Consider the following 20,119-nt stretch of genomic DNA (forward strand, 5'->3'; position numbering starts at 1 on the left):
TAATCTTGGACCAATCAGTTCATATACCAGAGCCTAAACAGCCAGAATGACTCACCAGACTTTTCTGCTGGGGCCTTGAAAACAGACATAATATGAAGGGTTAACCTGCACCTTCATAGTAACGAGTATATCTGGAACTTATTTATTAATATTGCTATGGCCATGTAGTGACGTCGTCCGACCGAAGGCCACCCCAAAGCCCGACCTGCAACCGCTAGTATTCGACCCCGCTAACGGAACGCACCCCTAGCCATGGCCCACCCGAGCCCTTGCGGACCAGGTAGAATCAAGGGCCATGTCTTAATTAATCAGCCACTTCGACCCCAGTTCATTAGAAATCAGATACAATTTAATAGTAACACCACTTTTTATTAAAAACCCCACCTAAGGAAACTGCGACGTAGGAGTGCCCGGGTCACTCACGTGTGAAATTACGTGAATACATTTGTGAGTGTCTCCCTTGCGGCCTTCAGCCTAAATTAATTAGAGTTTTGTGTAACGTAATTATAACCTCCCCGTTTTTTGTGTATAACTCGCCACTGGAGCAATCAACAAGTGACGAACAGTCTCTGATGTGACTCGTATTATTTAAATTTAATTTATGTAAACTTGTTAAATCAAATTCTTTGAGAGTATCTGCAAATTAGGTTAATCTTTATTATTTAATGTACGAATTTAGAGCCACTTTCAATCTCTTGTTAATTAAATAATTTCCGAATAACGGAACTTAAGAAACTTTGGCGCGAGAGAACGCTGAGGCCTCCCCTCGCGCCAAGGGCAAACGCCAGTACCGAGCGACTCGCGGACCGGGGCGGACGTGCGTCCCACGGGGAGTCATCATCCTTTGTCTCCACTGAAATTCACTACTGGTAACTATAGTCATTAATTCATATCTTTTTCGTTGCTTAAACTCCCCGTACGTACCCGGTCCTTTTTACGATGTAGGGCCTAACCCAGCCGCTTGAATATAAACTCCCCGCACGAAGCATTACGCGGGGCAGTTCAGCACACGGCACGGGCCGACTCCCGCCACCAATGACTTTTTGATGATCGTCGAGTGCACAGGCACCGGCAACAATGACGCATAGGACTTGTAACTAATTCAACTGCGAGCCGCGGTCCACACAGGTGGACCCGGGTACCGCCGCTTTTGCAATTTTCGGGATTGGCCGCCTCCAATCGACCTCCCCCCTTAACCTCGACTGGCGTGAGGGTTTAAAATTAGTGACGGCGCATCAGAGCGCCCAGTGTTAATTTAATGTAATTTCGTAGAGTAATTCAATGTACATCGTGTAAATGTAAACTGCAATTGTAACTGTTCGAACCAATTAAACGTCCACTCCGCACACTCCGTGCGCAACGTGTCACCGACAGTACAAAACGAATCCGTGTGTGTTATTGTGTGAATCAGCCAGGAATCAGCGTGTTATGCTGCACAGGGCCTGTAACGTGTTAATAGCCAGGGATCCCTCCAACCGCAACCACCGCCGACGGTCCTAGCGGGCCACGCAGGGGCATTCGCACCCAACGACCCAACTTTTGGTTAGACACAGAGCTAGCCTGGCGCCCTCCCAGACACACTTTTATTAAAAACCAGCCCGGTCTCGAACACGAGAACCCGGACGACGGCAGTAGTGTTTCATTGAGTAAAGTATTTTGTTCTCTTTTTTTCATACATATTTTTATAAGAATGTTATTTTTGCTATGAACTCTTTGATATTTACATCTACCAATGAGAAGAATTGTTTCAATCTGGCAATAATGCCCAATTAAATAATTTCAGTAAAGTAACTAATATTTTGATGATTTAACTATCTCAGATTGTGTACTTAAGATAACCGTAAGTATTTATTATGTTTAAGTTTTAGAAGAAAAAAAAGCATAATTTAATGTGTAGCTTCATAATTATGAATGGATATGGATTTGTAAAGGCTACTGTGATTAGTCGTCACATTTTGTTCAAGTAGGATAGTTTAGCAAATGTTTGTAAAGAAAACAATATTGTCGCTAAGATCAACATTAAAGAAAAATGGTCTTTAAGGAATTAGTATTAATCTGTATGAGCTAAAGAATAGAAGCTATTTATCTGTTATCTAGTTTTTATTGACTAAATAGTCAATGTATGGAAACATCAACTGCAATTATTCCTTTTATCTTCCCTCCTATCTAGATGGCATACTATATTGCACACAAATTTTATTAACCAATATTGAAAATTTAGTTTGGAGATTTGTCTGGATATAAAAGGGTCCGGATATCAAAGGTCCGGATGTGATAAGTTGTCCTGTATTTAGATCTAAATAACTTAAATTTTAAATATTCTATTGCCAAACAGAATAGTTTTAATATCAGTGTAAAAGTTATTTTGGATCAATTAGGCACAATATATTTTTTCATTCAATAGTTACCAATTCTATTTTACCTTGAGAGAAAAAAACATAGAAAGGCACCAAATAAGAAAATGGGGAAAAAACAATTGATTTATCAATTTTAAAGTTATATCTTGTGTTCATTCTACGGAATTGTTAAACATTTCTACCCGGCGACTGAACACCTGTTAGAGGTTTGACCCTGTATATGTAATGCATACATATAAGACAGTCAGAATATTAGAAAGAACTAAGAGACAATATTGGTTCCATCAGTTCCTATACGACAACCTCCACACAGCTAGCACTGCACATCATAAAGCCAGCTTTCTAGCCGGTTCCTTAAGGAGCCATAGAAGCTGAAAGAGACCATCTTCGTCCTATTCGTTCTATGGCAGAATACTCTATACACTAATTTGGTGTCGTTTTATTTCTTCTCTATCACTTACTGAGGAGCCAGGAGTGTTCACTCACACTCATTACAAGACACTGAGGACCATGGGTGTTGGGGCGACAGCCACTGCCACTAAACATGCAGTTGTCCAACATGAAGCTGCACTGTACCTGGCAGGTGAAGGGTTTGCGCTCGGTGTGGTAGCGACGATGCACGATAAGCTGGTAGCGGTACGGATACATCTTGCCACAGATGTCGCAGATGTGGTTGCCTGGGGTGGAGGGCAGGGAAAGGGGAGCAGTGCTGCTGCCAGGCTCCGCGCAAGGCTTGCCAGCTGTGCTACCGCCCGCCTGGCCGGCCATCTCGCTCTGCAGTTTACCGAACACCTCGTGGTAGGCTAGCAGTTGGTTGATGTCTTCCACGTTCACCTGCACACAGGCAACACCTCACGCTCCAGCCTGCATCATGTACACATTTACTGGTCAGCTTTCACATCATATTTCAAATTATTCAAGAGAATGACAGCAGCGACTTAATCTGAAACTAAAGAATTTAAAAAAGTTTACTTTGAGAAAGAAAATGCTTAGGTAAAAAGAACTTGCATAATTGTGTTGTTATGACTAGGCAAACAGGTTTGAAAAGAATAGCCCAATAATTCAATAAAGTTTTATTCATTAACCACTATATACACTATTAATTAAAAAACAACAGTTACAATGTCTGTCAAAAATTATCAATCTTCCATTTAGTCCCCAGTTGACTCTCCCCACTGGAGCTCGGCTCGACATTGGCTGTTCCTAATGCTGGAGGCTCACCTTGCAACTCTCAACCAACACATTGCCTTGCACTGTTGCACACGACACAGTCCCAATGCACTAGTCTCCGCACACGAAGCCTGTTGCTTGTCGCCCTCTTCACTTCACTTCCCAGGAGACTGGTGTCGCCATTTTTACATCCCGCAACCCCCTTTGACATCTCGCGTCACCAGGGTCGACTTGACGCCCGAAGCACTCAGAACAATGGCGTCCTAGTTAAGTCACTCTCCGCAGCAGCCTCTGCGAGCCCGTAGAATCCTTCAGATGGACTGAGGAACCAATTAAAAAGCTCAGAGAAAGAGGGGAGTGGGGCTAATGGGGTAGCGAGGTCGGCCCGCAAATTCAACAAGGAATGTGCTGGACCGAACTGTGTACACCTAGTGCAACATGAGTGGCATTCCAACCTTTAAAATTTGTGTGATCGTGACAAGAAATAGCTTATAATTGAACTACAATTTAAAGTTTAAGAATATTACATTTGTCTCTTTGATTGGCAATACCAGTTTCTTAAATATTAGGTGATGAAAGTTATATTTACAATTTTTTATTAATTATCATTTACCTACTGTACGTACATAAAAAATTATGTAAAATTTTGCTGAGTAAAAATTTGATACGTATTTGTTGTGTTTTGTGATAGGTACTTTTACATAGTTTACTTTGTAATGAAAAATTGTTGCAGGGAGTTGAAAAACTATGATTATTAGCTTTGAATTGTTAATTACCATTTTTAGTATTAATATGTTAGGATTTTTTTAATGCTTTTAAAATACATTCATTATGTATATTTGTTTTGTGTTTGTATTATCTTTACATAACATCTTGGGTTGCCATGATGAATTATCTGCTACCTCACTGGACGGCCATTTTATCTTATGTATCTGTTAAAGATCAGTTAGTTGACTCTAATATGTAACCCACACCATTTTGTAGCATGGTTATAAAATAATATTGTTTAAATCGTCGAGAATAGATTTATTTAATGTACTACAATGGTAACGGCCATCCGTGGAAATTTTCTGTGTCCATGATTAATACGAGTTTGACACTATTTATATGCGTATAAGTTTCTGAATTGCAAGTCTGGCGTTGACCAGGGCTACACCCTCTCTAAGCCCGATGTGCCTCACGCCTCTGACGAACCCCTATGTTCGGTCACTCTGCGCGAACCCTTTTGACGCCCACCATAACTTGAGCAGTGGAGACTTGTGTTTTTATATAATTTAGTTAATAATTAAATAACTGTAATACGTAATACTTAAGTCTAAATTAACATGTAATCTTTAAAGGGTTTAAATATGTTATGTTTAATTGTTCTGTTATATCAATCTACTAATGGTAAATTCAGCACTTCCTGCGGTTATGACACCCATGGCCCGGCCCAGTCTCTTGTGTTCGCAGTGCGGGGTAGGACGCATCTCAGCACCACGTCGACTTATTGCTCTCAACTGATCCGTTATCATCCGCCGTCGTAATTATTTTAAACCTTTTTTATTAACCTTCAAGGCCTACCCCGGCGGCAGACTGTGTAACTTAACTAATTAAAGCTCCCTGGAGCATTTTGTATTATTCGGTGAGCTTGCACTTTCGGGGCCAGTCCACGCGGTGTCCTGGTCAGCAAGCTGGACTACTTGCTGTTTTTTGTACGCATTGTCAGAGTACGTGTCTGCAGCAATAACACTTAATATTCACCCGACTCGTTGCACTCAATTCGCGATCACTGGCTTTCCAGTACAGAGACGGAGGTGTGTGGGGCACCTCAAGACCCCACAAGCAGTTGTGATCGCCGGCAACATTGCGTGCCCGCCGCTGAGAGCGGGGGGAAGTCGAGCCTAGCTCCACACGGGTCACGTCACGGCCTTGGGACAGAGTCGGTAGCCGGGTCCACGTGGTGGCGCCCAAGGTCTAACGTACGCCGATCCAAAACACCCCCCCCCCCCCCCCCAAAGAAAAGTATATATGTTTAAAACATTGTTTTGTGGCACTATTTTTGATTCTCCATGAGTGTAAGCATGATTTATTGACAAATTACTAAATAAAGCCCAACCAATGAATAAATGTTATTGTATCACTTTTACCCACAAGAAATGAAGTTGACAATTGCTTTAAAAAATATTTTTCCCTGATTAAAACATTTTTTTTTCCATATAAGTCACAGAATTTTCCGTTTCTAGGGCGTAAATTTACAACTCAATTTTAATTATTACTTATGTACGTATTTATACACATATCTTCCACATCCATAAACTAGAGAAAAGAGATAATCATAATGAAAAACTAACACACTTTCATGAGAAATGCTCCTTTCCTCATTGTGATTGGCCTTCTAACAGTGACGTCAACACTAAAAGCAACATTACCACACTTCCATAGAAACTTTTACCTAACCCGATCATATTGATTCCGAAAGCTGCTAAGGCAGTTTCAAGAACAGACAATTAGCTGTCCATAGGAATGAAAGTAGCGTATCATTCCGCTAGTTGGAAATCATTCCGACAGCATCAAGAATAGGCCACATGGTCTCCGAAGCTGTGAACAATTCAGCAGCTTTCTTAATGCCCAGAGGATAATTTCTTCATTAGTAGTGAAGCTGGTAAGGTACTATCACAGTTTGCCTCGCCCTGATGCTCATGTTTCTCGAAGCAATGTAGGCACCTTCAATTTCCAGGGCGTGAACAAGAGCATGGCGGACCAGGCGAAGTGTCCTTGCACCGGCAGCAAGCTGCTGTCGGAACTCTGCAGGAGCCTCTGGGAAGGCCAGGTTCACGAGCCTCCTAGTGTCAGCCTCTAACTCCTAATGCAGCACAGTCCTTCTGGTCTGGAAGTGGTATGGTCTGCAGCAGCTCTAGCGGGAGTCCTCGCAAGTCCGTGAGTGTTGTGGCTTTCTCTTTCTCACTCCAACCATTTACTTCTGCAGCTACCTCAAACTATCGTCTACACTCCGTCCACGAAGACTCAACATTGAAGGTAGGTGGCTTGTATTTTGAGTGGTCGCCGGCATTACTCTTCCGATTTGCAGCAGCTGTAGATTCCTTGATCATCCGACGCCACTCCTCGGTTACAGCTTCTACACGCTGTTCCGTGAACCTTGTGAAAATGAGTAATAACATGGTTCAAATGGTTTTTCTGAATAAAAATAATTAAATATCAGACCATTATCAAAATATTAATGTCAATAAAATGCAAATACAAAACTAAGTCAGCATAACCAGCTGATATATTATTTACTGCAGAAAAAAACATTACCTCTCAAAACATCTAGAATAATGGGGAAAGGCCAGTAACCGGCAATGTTACAAGATATATTATGTTGGTAATATAAACAAATCATCTACATTCAATATTGATTTTACATACTGCTGTCATGCACAACTAACATGAACATGATTACAGTATACCAACTCTTGCATATTTACATTGGATATTACATATATTGGAAAATATAACAGCATTATTATTCATATTTATATATATGAATAATAAAATTCCATCAAAAGGAAAAAGTAAATATGCCTATTGTACCTATGCAACATATTGTTTAGGAAAGTAATTATGATCAATCATTCATTATAAACATAATTTTTATTTCATGACAATTTATGCTTAATAATTATGGAAAATAACACTTTAGCATATATACATATACACACACACAAATATACATCCCCGAAGTTCATCTCCACAGTTACCAAAATATAAATTTGTAACATTACAATGACTTCAGAAAACACTACATAACAATCACGTATTCAAACAAAATAAATAGTTGTTTGTACAACACTAATAAAATTATTGTAGGATCGTCTTCAACCTTTTGAAATTTTTTTTTTCACCTAAACAATATATATTAAAGAGGTAAATTTAATTAAATTATTTAGGACAACAGTTATAACAAAATGCAAGTAATATTAAATTTAAAAAAAAGAAAGAATTTTAAGTACATCTAATAACTCAGCACAAAAATCTAGATATATATTAGTTGTTCACATTTCAATTAAAGAAACATATAGGTTATTTTATATGAATACTAAAAAGAAAGTACATTTGGCACAACTGATAACTTAGCACAAAAATATAGAAACATCTTACACTGGCCCTTCATATTTCAGGCACATCAACGGGAGCACTGAAAATGTACTTCATCCTATCTCCTTTCTGCATTATACCTTGAACTTGTCACAAATTGATGTATAAGACATACTCTTTTGCTAAAAATTTTTTTTTTGGGACAATCAGTATACTTCATTCCTATCGCCTGTAGTTCAGGTCCTTCTACCTTTTGTATGATGCATACATATCTGTACTTAGTGTCTGTTCGTCTCTCTCCCTGGAATGAGATGAGAGCAAAGGATTCTGGTCGCCAGTCATCATTGCTTGGCTCTTGAACATCAAGTACGCCATCTGCGCTAGATTCACTGCACTCATCTGATGAGTCCAGACTGGGGGATAATCTTCTGATGATGTGTTATGTTGGGATGATCTATGAGCCTGGGCTGTAGTTAACTTAACATTTTCCATCTTCGTCTTATTATTTAGTAATCCTGTTACATTCCCGGGTGGCCTTGCTAAGCAACCCAGAATAGTAACAACGACACTTTAATCACTTGAGAAATTTACATATGATGATTTTGAAGTTTTGCTTTTAAGTTCGTTTTGTTGCCAACATCGAGGATAAATTATTCCCTTAGGATAAAAGTAGGTATTTAGTTACAGTAAAACTAAAAGTGTTTTTTTGGTAGTCTTTTGTGATTTTATTACTCCTAAAAAAATGCAGATCACATATAAATGTCCCGATGATTTGCCACACATTTACTGTAGACCTGGAGACTTACCTCGTCGCTCAATTGAAAAAAATATATATAAATAATATGCTACTAGAATTTTTTTCTGAAAGTCTGTAAAGATATATCACACAACCTCAAGGTTCGTTCTGATTGGCTGGCGAGGCAGTGCCCAGCGAAAGTTCTAGTCCACTGCTGTGCAGGCGTGCACCTACGCGCTACGTTTTACCACTTATTTGAGGCGTGAAAAAATAACTTACTGGCGACAGTGTCACACCCATGTTTTGCCTTTCTTTATATAATAAAAAATAGATAAATTAATAATAATAAAAATACATTCATTTTTATGTAGAGCCAAACCAATAATAAAAATAAAAATAATAATAATAAATTTTTAAGCACAAAAAAATTATCTTACATGCCTATGCATTATAGAAGAAACAGTATGAATTAATTATCACACAAAAATCAGTTACATAAAACATTCTCAATTAATTGTTATTAGTAGCAGAGAGCAGGAATGAAGCTATGCTACAATCCTCTCTTCCTTATTATGTCACACTTCCTTCTTTCATTCTTCTTTACGCATACAACATTTTTGCCATAGTTTTGAACATGCCACTGTTGGAATTTTTTTCTCTCGGTGACTTTTAACTTTTCTTATGTATTTGAGGCCAAGGAAAAAATAAAGACCAATTAAAAGGACAGAGAATTTTATTCACATAGAGCCAAAGCAGGCAAAGGACCTGAAGAAACAGAACGGCCAGGCACATAAACAGATACTGGAATAACCTAATAAGAATTAACAGACGATACTAAAGGACAAAGATACAGCAACAAGTGATAACTGCCTGATCAACATGTTATGCTAAAACTGAGGAACTAGAATGATAAAGTTTTGTAGCTGCCTGTTTAATATTCACTTTTAGGACTGGAGGACCAGGTAAAGTAACAGGTGTTGTGGCTGCCTGATCAATATGCACTGGTAAGACTGAGGGACCAGTTAGAGTAACAAGTGTTGTGGCTGCCTGATCAATATGCACTGGTAAGACTGGAGGACCAGGTAAAGTAACAGGTGCTGTGGCTGCCTGATCAATATACACTGGTAAGACTGGAGAACCAGGTAAAGTAACAGGTGTTGTGGCTGCCTGATCAATATGCACTGGTAAGACTGGAGGACCAGGTAAAGTAACAGGTGTAGTGGCTGCCTGATAAATATGCACTGGTAAGACTGGAGGACCAGGTAAAGAAACAGGTGTTGTGGCTGCCTGATCAATATACACTGGTAAGACTGGAGAACCAGGTAAAGTAACAGGTGTTGTGGCTGCCTGATAAATATGCACTGGTAAGACTGGAGAACCAGGTAAAGTAAGATGTGTTGTGGGTGCCTGATCAATATGCACTAGTAAGACTGGAAGACCAGGTAAATAACAGGTGTTGTGGCTGCCTGATCAATATGCACTCACAAGACTGGACCACCAAGTAAAGTAACAGGTGTTGTGGATGCCTGATCAATATGCACTGGTAAGACTGGAGGACCAGGTAAAGTAACAGGTGTTGTGGCTGCCTGATCAATATGCACAGGTAACACTGGAAGACCAGGTAAAGTAACAGGTGTTGTGGCTGCCTGATCAATATACACTTGTAAGACTGGAGAACCAGGTAAAGTAACAGGTGTTGTGGCTGCCTGATAAATATGCACTGGTAAGACTGGAGGACCAGGTAAAGTAAGATGTGTTGTGGGTGCCTGATCAATATCCACTGGTAAGACTAGAGGACCAGGTAAAGTAACAGCTGTTGTGGCTGCCTGATCAATATTCACTGGTAGGACTGGAGAACCAGGTAAAGTAACAGGTGTTGTGGCTGCCTGATCAATATGCACTGGTAAGACTGGAAGAACAGGTAAATAATAGGTGTTGTGGCTGCCTGATCAATATGCACTGGTACGACTGGAAGACCAGGTAAAGAAACAGGTGTAGTGGCTGCCTGATCAATATGCACTGGTATGACTGGAGGACCAGGTAAAGTAACAGGTGTTGTGGCTGCCTGATCAATATGCACTAGTAAGACTGGAGGACCAGGTAAAGTAACAGGTGTTGTGGCTGCCTGATCAATATGCACTGGTAAGACTGGAGGACCAGGTAAAGAAACATTTGTTGTGGCTGCCTGATCAATATGCACTGGTAAGACTGGAGGACCTGGTAAAGTAACAGGTGTTGTGGCTGCATGATCAATATGCACTGGTAAGACTGGAGGACCAGGTAAAGTAACAGGTGTTGTGGCTGCCTGATCAATATGCACTGGTAAGACTGGAGGACCAGGTAAAGAAACATTTGTTGTGGCTGCCTGATCAATATGCACTGGTAAGACTGGAGGACCAGGTAAAGAAACATTTGTTGTGGCTGCCTGATCAATATGCACTGGTAAGACTGGACGACAAGGTAAAGTAACAGGTGTTGTGACTGCCTGATCAATATGCACTGGTATGACTGCAAGACCAGGTAAAGAAACAGGTGTTGTGGCTGCCTGATCAATATGCACTGGTAAGACTGGAGGACCAGGTAAAGTAACAGGTGTTGTGGCTGCCTGATCAATATGCACTGGTAAGACTGGAGGACCAGGTAGAGTAACAGGTGTTGTGGCTGCCTGATAAATATGCACTTTAAGGACTGGAGGACCAGGTAAAGTAACGGGTGTTGTGGCTGCATGATCAATATGCACTGGTAAGACTGGAGTACCAGGTAAAGTAACAGGTGTTGTGGCTGCCTGATCAATATGCACTGGTAAGACTGGAGGACCTAGTAAAGTAACAGGTGTTGTGGCTGCCTGATCAATATGCACTGGTAAGACTGGAAAACCAGGTAAATAATAGGTGTTGTGGCTGCCTGATCAATATGCACTGGCAAGACTGGAGGACCATGTAAAGTAACAGGTGTTGTGGATGCCTGATCAATATGCACTGGTAAGACTGGAAGACCAGGTAAAGAAACAGGTGTTGTGGCTGCCTGATAAATATGCACTGGTAAGACTGGAGGACCAGGTAAAGTAACAGGTGTTGTGGCTGCCTGATCAATATGCACTGGTAAGACTGGAAGACCGGGTAAAGTAACGGGTGTTGTGGCTACATTATCAATATGCACTGGTAAGACTGGAGGACCAGGTAAATAACAGGTGTTGTGGCTGCCTGATCAATATGCACTCACAAGACTGGAGGACCAAGTAAAGTAACAGGTGTTGTGGATGCCTGATCAATATGCACTGGTAAGACTGGAGGACCAGGTAAAGTAACAGGTGTTGTGGCTGCATGCTCAATATGCACTGGTAAGACTGGAGTACCAGGTAAAGTAACAGGTGTTGTGGCTGCCTGATCAATATGCACTGGTAAGACTGGAGGACCTGGTAAAGTAACAGGTGTTGTGGCTGCCTGATCAATATGCACTGGTAAGACTGGAAAACCAGGTAAATAATATGTGTTGTGGCTGCCTGATCAATATGCACTGGCAAGACTGGAGGACCATGTAAAGTAACAGGTGTTGTGGATGCCTGATCAATATGCACTGGTAAGACTGGAAGACCAGGTAAAGAAACAGGTGTTGTGGCTGCCTGATAAATATGCACTGGTAAGACTAGAATACCAGGTAAATAAAAGGTGTTGTGGCTGCCTGATCAATATGCACTGGTAAGACAGGAAGACCAGGTAAATAATAGGTGTTGTGGCTGCCTGATCAATATGCACTGGTAAGACTGGAAGACCAGGTACAGAAACAGGTGTTGTGGCTGCCTGATCAATATGCACTGGTAAGAATGGAAGACCAGGTAAATAATAGGCGTTCTGGCTGCCTGATCAATATGCACTGGTAAGAATGGAAACCAGGTAAAGAAACAGTTGTTGTGGCTGCCTGATAAATATGCACTGGTAAGACTGTAAGACCAGGTAAATAATAGGTGTTGTGGCTGCCTGATCAATATGCACTGGTAAGACTGGAGGACCAGGTAAAGAAACATTTGTTGTGGCTGCCTGATCAATATGCACTGGTAAGACTGGAGGACCAGGTAAAGAAACAGGTGTTGTGGCTGCCTGATCAATATGCACTGGTAAGACTGGAGGACCAGGTAAAGTAAAAGGTGTTGTGGCTGCCTGATCAATATGCACTGGTAATACTGGAGGACCAGGTAAAGAAACATTTGTTGTGGCTGCCTGATCAATATGCACTGGTAAGACTGGACGACAAGGTAAAGTAACAGGTGTTGTGACTGCCTGATCAATATGTACTGGTATGACTGGAAGACCAGGTAAAAAAACAGGTGTTGTGGCTGCCTGATCAATATGCACTGGTAAGACTGGAGGACCAGGTAAAGTAACAGGTGTTGTGGCTGCCTGATCAATATGCACTGGTAAGACTGGAGGACCTGGTAAAGTAACAGGTGTTGTGGCTGCCTGATCAATATGCACTGGTAAGACTGGAGGACCAGGTAAAGTAACGGGTGTTGTGGCTGCATGATCAATATGCACGGGTAAGACTGGAGTACCAGGTAAAGTAACAGGTGTTGTGGCTGCCTGATCAATATGCACTGGTAAGACTGGAGGACCTGGTAAAGTAACAGGTGTTGTGATTGCCTGATCAATATGCACTGGTAAGACTGGAGTACCAGGTTAAGTAACAGGTGTTGTGGCTGCCTGATCAATATGCACTGGTAAGACTGGAGGACCTGGTAAAGTAACAGGTGTTGTGGCTTCCTGATCAATATGCACTGGTAAGACTGGAAAACCAGGTAAATAATATGTGTTGTGGCTGCCTGATCAATATGCACTGGCAAGACTAGAGGACCATGTAAAGTAACAGGTGTTGTGGATGCCTGATCAATATGCACTGGTAAGACTGGAAGACCAGGTAAAGAAACAGGTGTTGTGGCTGTCTGATAAATATGCACTGGTAAGACTGGAAGACCAGGTAAATAATAGGTGTTGTGGCTGCCTGATCAATATGCACTGGTAAGAATGGAAGACCAGGTAAATAATAGGTGTTGTGGCTGCCTGATCAATATGCACTGGTAAGACTGGAAGACCAGGTAAAGAAACAGGTGTTGTGGCTGCCTGATCAATATGCACTGGTAAGACTGGAAGACCAGGTAAATAATAGGTGTTGTGGCTGCCTGATCAATATGCACTGGTAAGACTGGAGGACCAGGTAAAGAAACATTTGTTGTGGCTGCCTGATCAATATGCACTGGTAAGACTGGAGGACCAGGTAAAGAAACAGGTGTTGTGGGTGCCTGATCAATATGCACTGGTAAGACTGGAGGACCAGGTAAAGTAACAGGTGTTGTGGCTGCCTGATCAATATGCACTGGTAAGACTGGAGGACCAGGTAAAGAAACAGGTGTTGTGGCTGCCTGATCAATATGCACTGGTAAGACTGGAGGACCAGGTAAAGAAACAGGTGTTGTGGCTGCCTGATCAATATGCACTGGTAAGACTGGAGGACCATGTAAAGTAACAGGTGTTGTGGCTGCCTGATCAATATGCACTAGTAAGACTGGAGGACCAGGTAAAGTAACAGGTTTTGTGGCTGCCTGATCAATATGCACTGGTAAGACTGGAGGACCAGGTAAAGAAACATTTGTTGTGGCTGCCTGATCAATATGCACTGGTAAGACTGGAGGACCTGGTAAAGTAACAGGTGTTGTGGCTGCCTGATCAATATGCACTGGTAAGACTGGAGGACCAGGTAAAGTAACAGGTGTTGTGGCTGCCTGATCAATATGCACTGGTAAGACTGGAGGACCAGGTAAAGAAACATTTGTTGTGTCTGCCTGATCAATATGCACTGGTAAGACTGGAGGACCAGGTAAAGAAACATTTGTTGTGGCTGCCTGATCAATATGCACTGGTAAGACTGGACGACAAGGTAAAGTAACAGGTGTTGTGACTGCCTGATTAATATGCACTGGTATGACTGGAAGACCAGGTAAAGAAACAGGTGTTGTGGCTGCCTGATCAATATGCACTGGTAAGACTGGAGGACCAGGTAAAGTAACAGGTTTTGTGGCTGCCTGATCAATATGCACTGGTAAGACTGGAGGACCTGGTAAAGTAACAGGTGTTGTGGCTGCCTGATCAATATGCACTGGTAAGACTGGAGGACCAGGTAAAGTAACGTGTGTTGTGGCTGCATGATCAATATGCACTGGTAAGACTGGAGTACCAGGTAAAGTAACAGGTGTTGTGGCTGCCTGATCAATATGCACTGGTAAGACTGGAGGACCTGGTAAAGTAACATGTGTTGTGGCTGCCTGATCAATATGCACTGGTAAGACTGGAAAACCAGGTAAATAATAGGTGTTGTGGCTGCCTGATCAATATGCACTGGCAAGACTGGAGGACCATGTAAAGTAACAGGTGTTGTGGATGCCTGATCAATATGCACTGGTAAGACTGGAAGACCAGGTAAAGAAACAGGTGTTGTGGCTGCCTGATAAATATGCACTGGTAAGACTGGAGGACCAGGTAAAGTAACAGGTGTTGTGGCTGCCTGATCAATATGCACTGGTAAGACTGGAAGATCAGGTAAAGTAACGGGTGTTGTGGCTGCATGATCAATATGCACTGGTAAGACTGGAGGACCAGGTAAATAACAGGTGTTGTGGCTGCCTGATCAATATGCACTGACAAGACTGGAGGACCAAGTAAAGTAACAGGTGTTGTGGATGCCTGATCAATATGCACTGGTAAGACTGGAGGACCAGGTAAAGTAACAGGTGTTGTGGCTACATGATCAATATGCACTGGTAAGACTGGAGTACCAGGTAAAGTAACAGGTGTTGTGGCTGCCTGATCAATATGCACTGGTAAGACTGGAGGACCTGGTAAAGTAACAGGTGTTGTGGCTGCCTGATCAATATGCACTGGTAAGACTGGAAAACCAGGTAAATAATATGTGTTGTGGCTGCCTGATCAATATGCACTGGCAAGACTGGAGGACCATGTAAAGTAACAGGTGTTGTGGATGCCTGATCAATATGCACTGGTAAGACTGGAAGACCAGGTAAAGAAACAGGTATTGTGGCTGCCTGATAAATATGCACTGGTAAGACTGGAAGACCAGGTAAATAAAAGGTGTTGTGGCTGCCTGATCAATATGCACTGGTAAGACTGGAAGACCAGGTAAATAATAGGTGTTGTGGCTGCCTGATCAATATGCACTGGTAAGACTGGAAGACCAGGTAAAGAAACAGGTGTTGTGGCTGCCTGATCAATATGCACTGGTAAGACTGGAAGACCAGGTAAATAATAGGCGTTGTGGCTGCCTGATAAATATGCACTGCTAAGAATGGAAGACCAGGTAAAGAAACAGGTGTTGTGGCTGCCTGATAAATATGCACTGGTAAGACTGGAAGTCCAGGTAAATAATAGGTGTTGTGGCTGCCTGATCAATATGCACTGGTAAGACTGGAAACCAGGTAAAGTAACAGGTGTTGTGGCTGCCTGATCAATATTCACTGTTAGGACTGAAGGACCAGGTAAAGTAACAGGTGTTGTGGCTGCCTGATCAATATGCACTGGTAAGACTGGAGGACCAGGTAAAGTAACCATGTTGTGGCTGCCTCATCAATATGCACTGGTAGGACTGAAGGACCAGGTAAAGTAACAGGTGTTGTGGCTGCATGATCAATATGCACTGGTAAGACTGGAGGACCAGGTAAAGTAACAGGTGTTGTGGCTGCCTGATCAATATTGACTTTTAGGATTGGAGGACCAGGTAAAGTAACGGGTGTTGTGGCTTCCTGATCAATATGCCCTGGTAAGACTGGAGGACCAGGTAAAGTAACAGGTGTTGTGGCTGCCTGATTAATATGCACTGGTAAGACTGGAGGACCAGGAAAAGTAACAGGTGTTGTGGCTGCCTGATCAATATGCACTGGTAAGACTGGAGAACCAGGTAAAGTAACAGGTGTTGTGGCTGTCTGATCAATATGCACTGGTAAGACTGGAGGACCAGGTAAAGTAACAGGTGTTGTGGCTGCCTGATCAATATGCACTGGTAAGACTGGAGGACCAGGAAAGTAACAGTTGTTGTGGCTGCCTGTTCAATATGCACTGGTAAGACTGGAGGACCTGGTAAAGTAACAGGTGTTGTGGCTGCCTCATCAATATGCACTGGTATGACTGGAGGACCAGGTAAAGTAACAGTTGTTGTGGCTGCCTGATAAATATGCACTGGTAAGACTGGAAGACCAGGTAAATAATAGGTGTTGTGGGGCCTGATCAATATGCACTGGTAAGACTGGAAACCAGGTAAAGTAACAGGTGTTGTGGCTGCCTGATCAATATTCACTGGTAGGACTGGAGGACCAGGTAAAGTAACAGGTGTTGTGGCTGCCTGATCAATATGCACTGGTAAGACTGGAGGACCAGGTAAAGTAACAGTTGTTGTGGCTGACTGATCAATATGCACTGGTAAGACTGGAGGACCTGGTAAAGTAACTGGTGTTGTGACGGCCAGATCAATATGCACTGGTAAGACTGAAGGATTGGTACATTATCAGATGTAACTATCCGAGCACCAAGCATCAAAGAAAGAGAGAGGCGAACTTCCTGCTGCCGTGCAATCAGCAATTAGTGGAGTGTTTGAAGTGGTATTTGCTATACATCTATGCTAGTCAGATATTGTAGTTATTTCAAAATTGGAATAAGAAGTATCCCTTATATTCCCACCTAGACATTTGCTGCTCCAAACTGATGGCATTTCTTTGCTCCTAGGAAAGTTTCAAGATGCTGAGAAACATCTGTCTTGCCACATGAACCTAGGCCTGAACTAGCAGATTCCAACTGCGATGCTATTACTTTACTAGCAGCTTTTGGAATCAGTTTAGTGACATCAACTACCAAAGCATCCCATGATAATAGTCACATGCTCATAAAGCACTCTCCAAGTGTTCTGGCTGTATACATTTGTTTATAATGTCTTCTAGCAATATTGCAAAGTCTTACTTTTTTGGTGTTATGTCCTCGTTGTTTCAGATTCTTTCTATTCTCTATTTGTGAACTGCTTTCTTCCACATACTCTTCAAAGGTTTAAACATACTAATATCCATAGTTTGAAGAATGTGTGTGGACTAGGGCAATAATGCCACCCAAATAATAATGTTACGAACGTGAGAAAGGTTGCTTCACGCGCAGGTGCAGAGCTAGCTGGGCTGCATGACATGCCGCCGTAACATGAGATGTGCTGTGCGCACCTGGGTCGCCGCTTCCCCTCCCTCCAGCCCTCCGCTCCCCCCGCACGGCACTGTTAGTTTGACATCTGAAACCTGCCAGCTGCGGAGTTACGCGAGCCGCCGACACGTGTTTTCGAGAGATTTCTGCCGTCGGGACGGCTCTAGATGACGCGACTGGCCCCGGCCACTCTCGTGAGTTCTGGAATTGTGCCGGGGCCTATATATATGCCAGAGGACGTCAGGGCAGGGAGTCAGTTCGGAGTGTTCAGTCGGGAGTTCTCCCGCGGCGGAGTTTCTGGGCGATAGTGCCGCGGGTGCGGCAGAGTGGCGAAGTTCTTGGACGAAGGTTACAGGGCAGGGAGTGAGTGAGTTCAGTGGAGTCGGGAGTTTTCCCGTGGCGGAGTTTCCGGGCGATAGTCGCGGGTGCGGCGGAGTCCCGAGCGAAGTTGCGAGCGAGGCGTCGAGTGGGATCTAGCCAAAGGGGAAGTGCGGCGGCGGCGGCGTCGACGGAGTCCCGTGGCGGAGACCCACGAGGGGTGCTGCGGCGAGAGTTGTGCCAGAGGTGCGGCCCAGCGAGGTGTGTGGAAAGAGTGACTGGAGAATAGACCATTCTTTAAGTGTAATTAATTATTTGCCATTTTAGAAGATTTTTGTAAGTGACATAAGTAGTGGCAATAAATAAAACTGTGTGCGTGATAAAAATCTTTAATTGGGCTATCCTTTACAAACCCGCGGTAAATCGTAACAATACAGTGGTCTTCACAATATTTACTACTGTGCAGAGTCAAGTATGATGAGTGGCCATCATTGAAAAATAAAACTGGCAAAGCAATATTTTCCTCTAACAGCCATGGGTACAATATGTTGCTCATATATATGTGTATTCGAAAAACACCTCCCCAGTCATCCTTCCATTGGAAGATTTCCCAATGCCCCAATGTGCTGGCATTGAGAGGAAACAATGTCTTCAGGAAGACGACGATACTTAAAACAAACTAGAGAGGGACAAAGTTATCCTGTAGCATTTCCTGTGATCAAAACAGTGTTGCATTCCTTATCGTCAATCTATTTGCTTTTAGATGCTTTTGTCACCCTTTTGGATTCAGAAAAAATGCTGTCTCATTTGAACTAAAAATTCTCTGTGGGGTTAACAATGATGATTGCAGCCTATTTTCCTTTATATAACTATCAGCCTCCTTAAGCCAAGCCTTTATGCTTTCATGGGAAATACTTGCTCGACTTGCTGTTAAATTTTGGGGCATTCGTAATGAGAGAATAGGATTTCTTCTCATTAAGGAATCACACCATTACCTTCCTGGGTGGCCTCCTTTAAATGGAAAATCTTGTTTCAGTTCTTGAATAGTTACTGAACACTGTTCTGTAAGACCTTTCTTGTGACAAGAAAACATGCTTTAGAAAGTATAACTGCCCATTCCACTAAGAAACCCTCTTCCTTTTTGGTTAAAAGCGAACTTGGGCCCATCTTCCTACCGTCTGATATTCATACCATTCGCTACATCTTTAAGACAGCTTCCATGGCAGACTCTTCGTAAACAGTATTTTCCATTTTGACTTTTTCTTTTTTAATAACATAATTAAATGCATCCTAATGTTTATTTTACTTAATAATATGTCAAAATATTTATTAAATTACCCCAAAATTAATTTAAATAATGACGTGTAAACATTTTTCAATCAATAAAATATGGTAATTTCTGACCCAGAAGTCGCCACACACATTCACCAGAAGACGTCATAGGTGACTACTACTTGATCCAATTGTAATACTGTACTTTGCCTATCAACAAAAAACCAAGATTATTCAGGTACTACTCTAGGATATAGTCAACATAACTTTAAACAAAATATTAAATGTAACAGTTCTCAACAGGTGTGACGTCTGGCAAATTAGGGTTAGTATTGATCCCGTTTTTGTCACCCGAACAATATCAGACTTATCTAATGCTTTATTTACCATGAACATTTTACTCTCTCTAATAACACTTAACCTTCATTCAGCACCAAACATCAGAAAAAACACAAAAATCACAGAATTATAAGTAAATATTTACAACTAGCTCCAACCGCTCACACTTCGTTGTGGCTCAGTCTGAAATGAAATGAATAGGAAAGTAAATCAAAGTATTCTAACGAACATAGATTCTCCAAGGAAACAAAACACATCATTTAATTTAATACCCTGCTTTGCGTTGTTTTGCCAATTCTGTGGAATGAAAGGAAAGGAAGAAAAATATACATATTTTTTGACATGAAATAATTTTTTATTTTCAAGCTAGTGGACGGAATACATTTTTTGTTTGTTCGTTTTGTTTAACGACTTTTGAGCATGCGACGTTTAATTGACCATGGGAGAAGCATTTGTTTTCTAAATTCAAACTACACACTTGCAAAGGAAATATTTGTTGTTGAGTGAAAGTCATTATGAATGCACACTATGTTAGTCAGAATAAGTGGTATTCAAGGAAGTAGTATGTCTTCCTCTTTATGAAGTCCAATCAGAACTGTTGCTTCAAATAGATT

The 20,119-nt window shown here is 41.9% G+C and overlaps 1 protein-coding gene across 1 annotated transcript in view; it reads right to left on the minus strand.

Annotated features, from left to right (window-relative positions):
* Positions 1-20,119, minus strand: part of LOC134535244 (zinc finger protein 665-like) — a 193,887-nt gene that overhangs the window by 62,016 nt on the left and 111,752 nt on the right. The window contains exon 11 of the mRNA XM_063374315.1: positions 2,934-3,191. Within this exon, the coding sequence (XP_063230385.1) occupies positions 2,934-3,191 (258 nt within the window). The remainder of the gene's footprint in view (positions 1-2,933; positions 3,192-20,119) is intronic.

Source organism: Bacillus rossius, chromosome 8 (genome assembly GCF_032445375.1).
Source record: "Bacillus rossius redtenbacheri isolate Brsri chromosome 8, Brsri_v3, whole genome shotgun sequence".
Lineage (NCBI taxonomy): Eukaryota > Metazoa > Arthropoda > Insecta > Phasmatodea > Bacillidae > Bacillus > Bacillus rossius.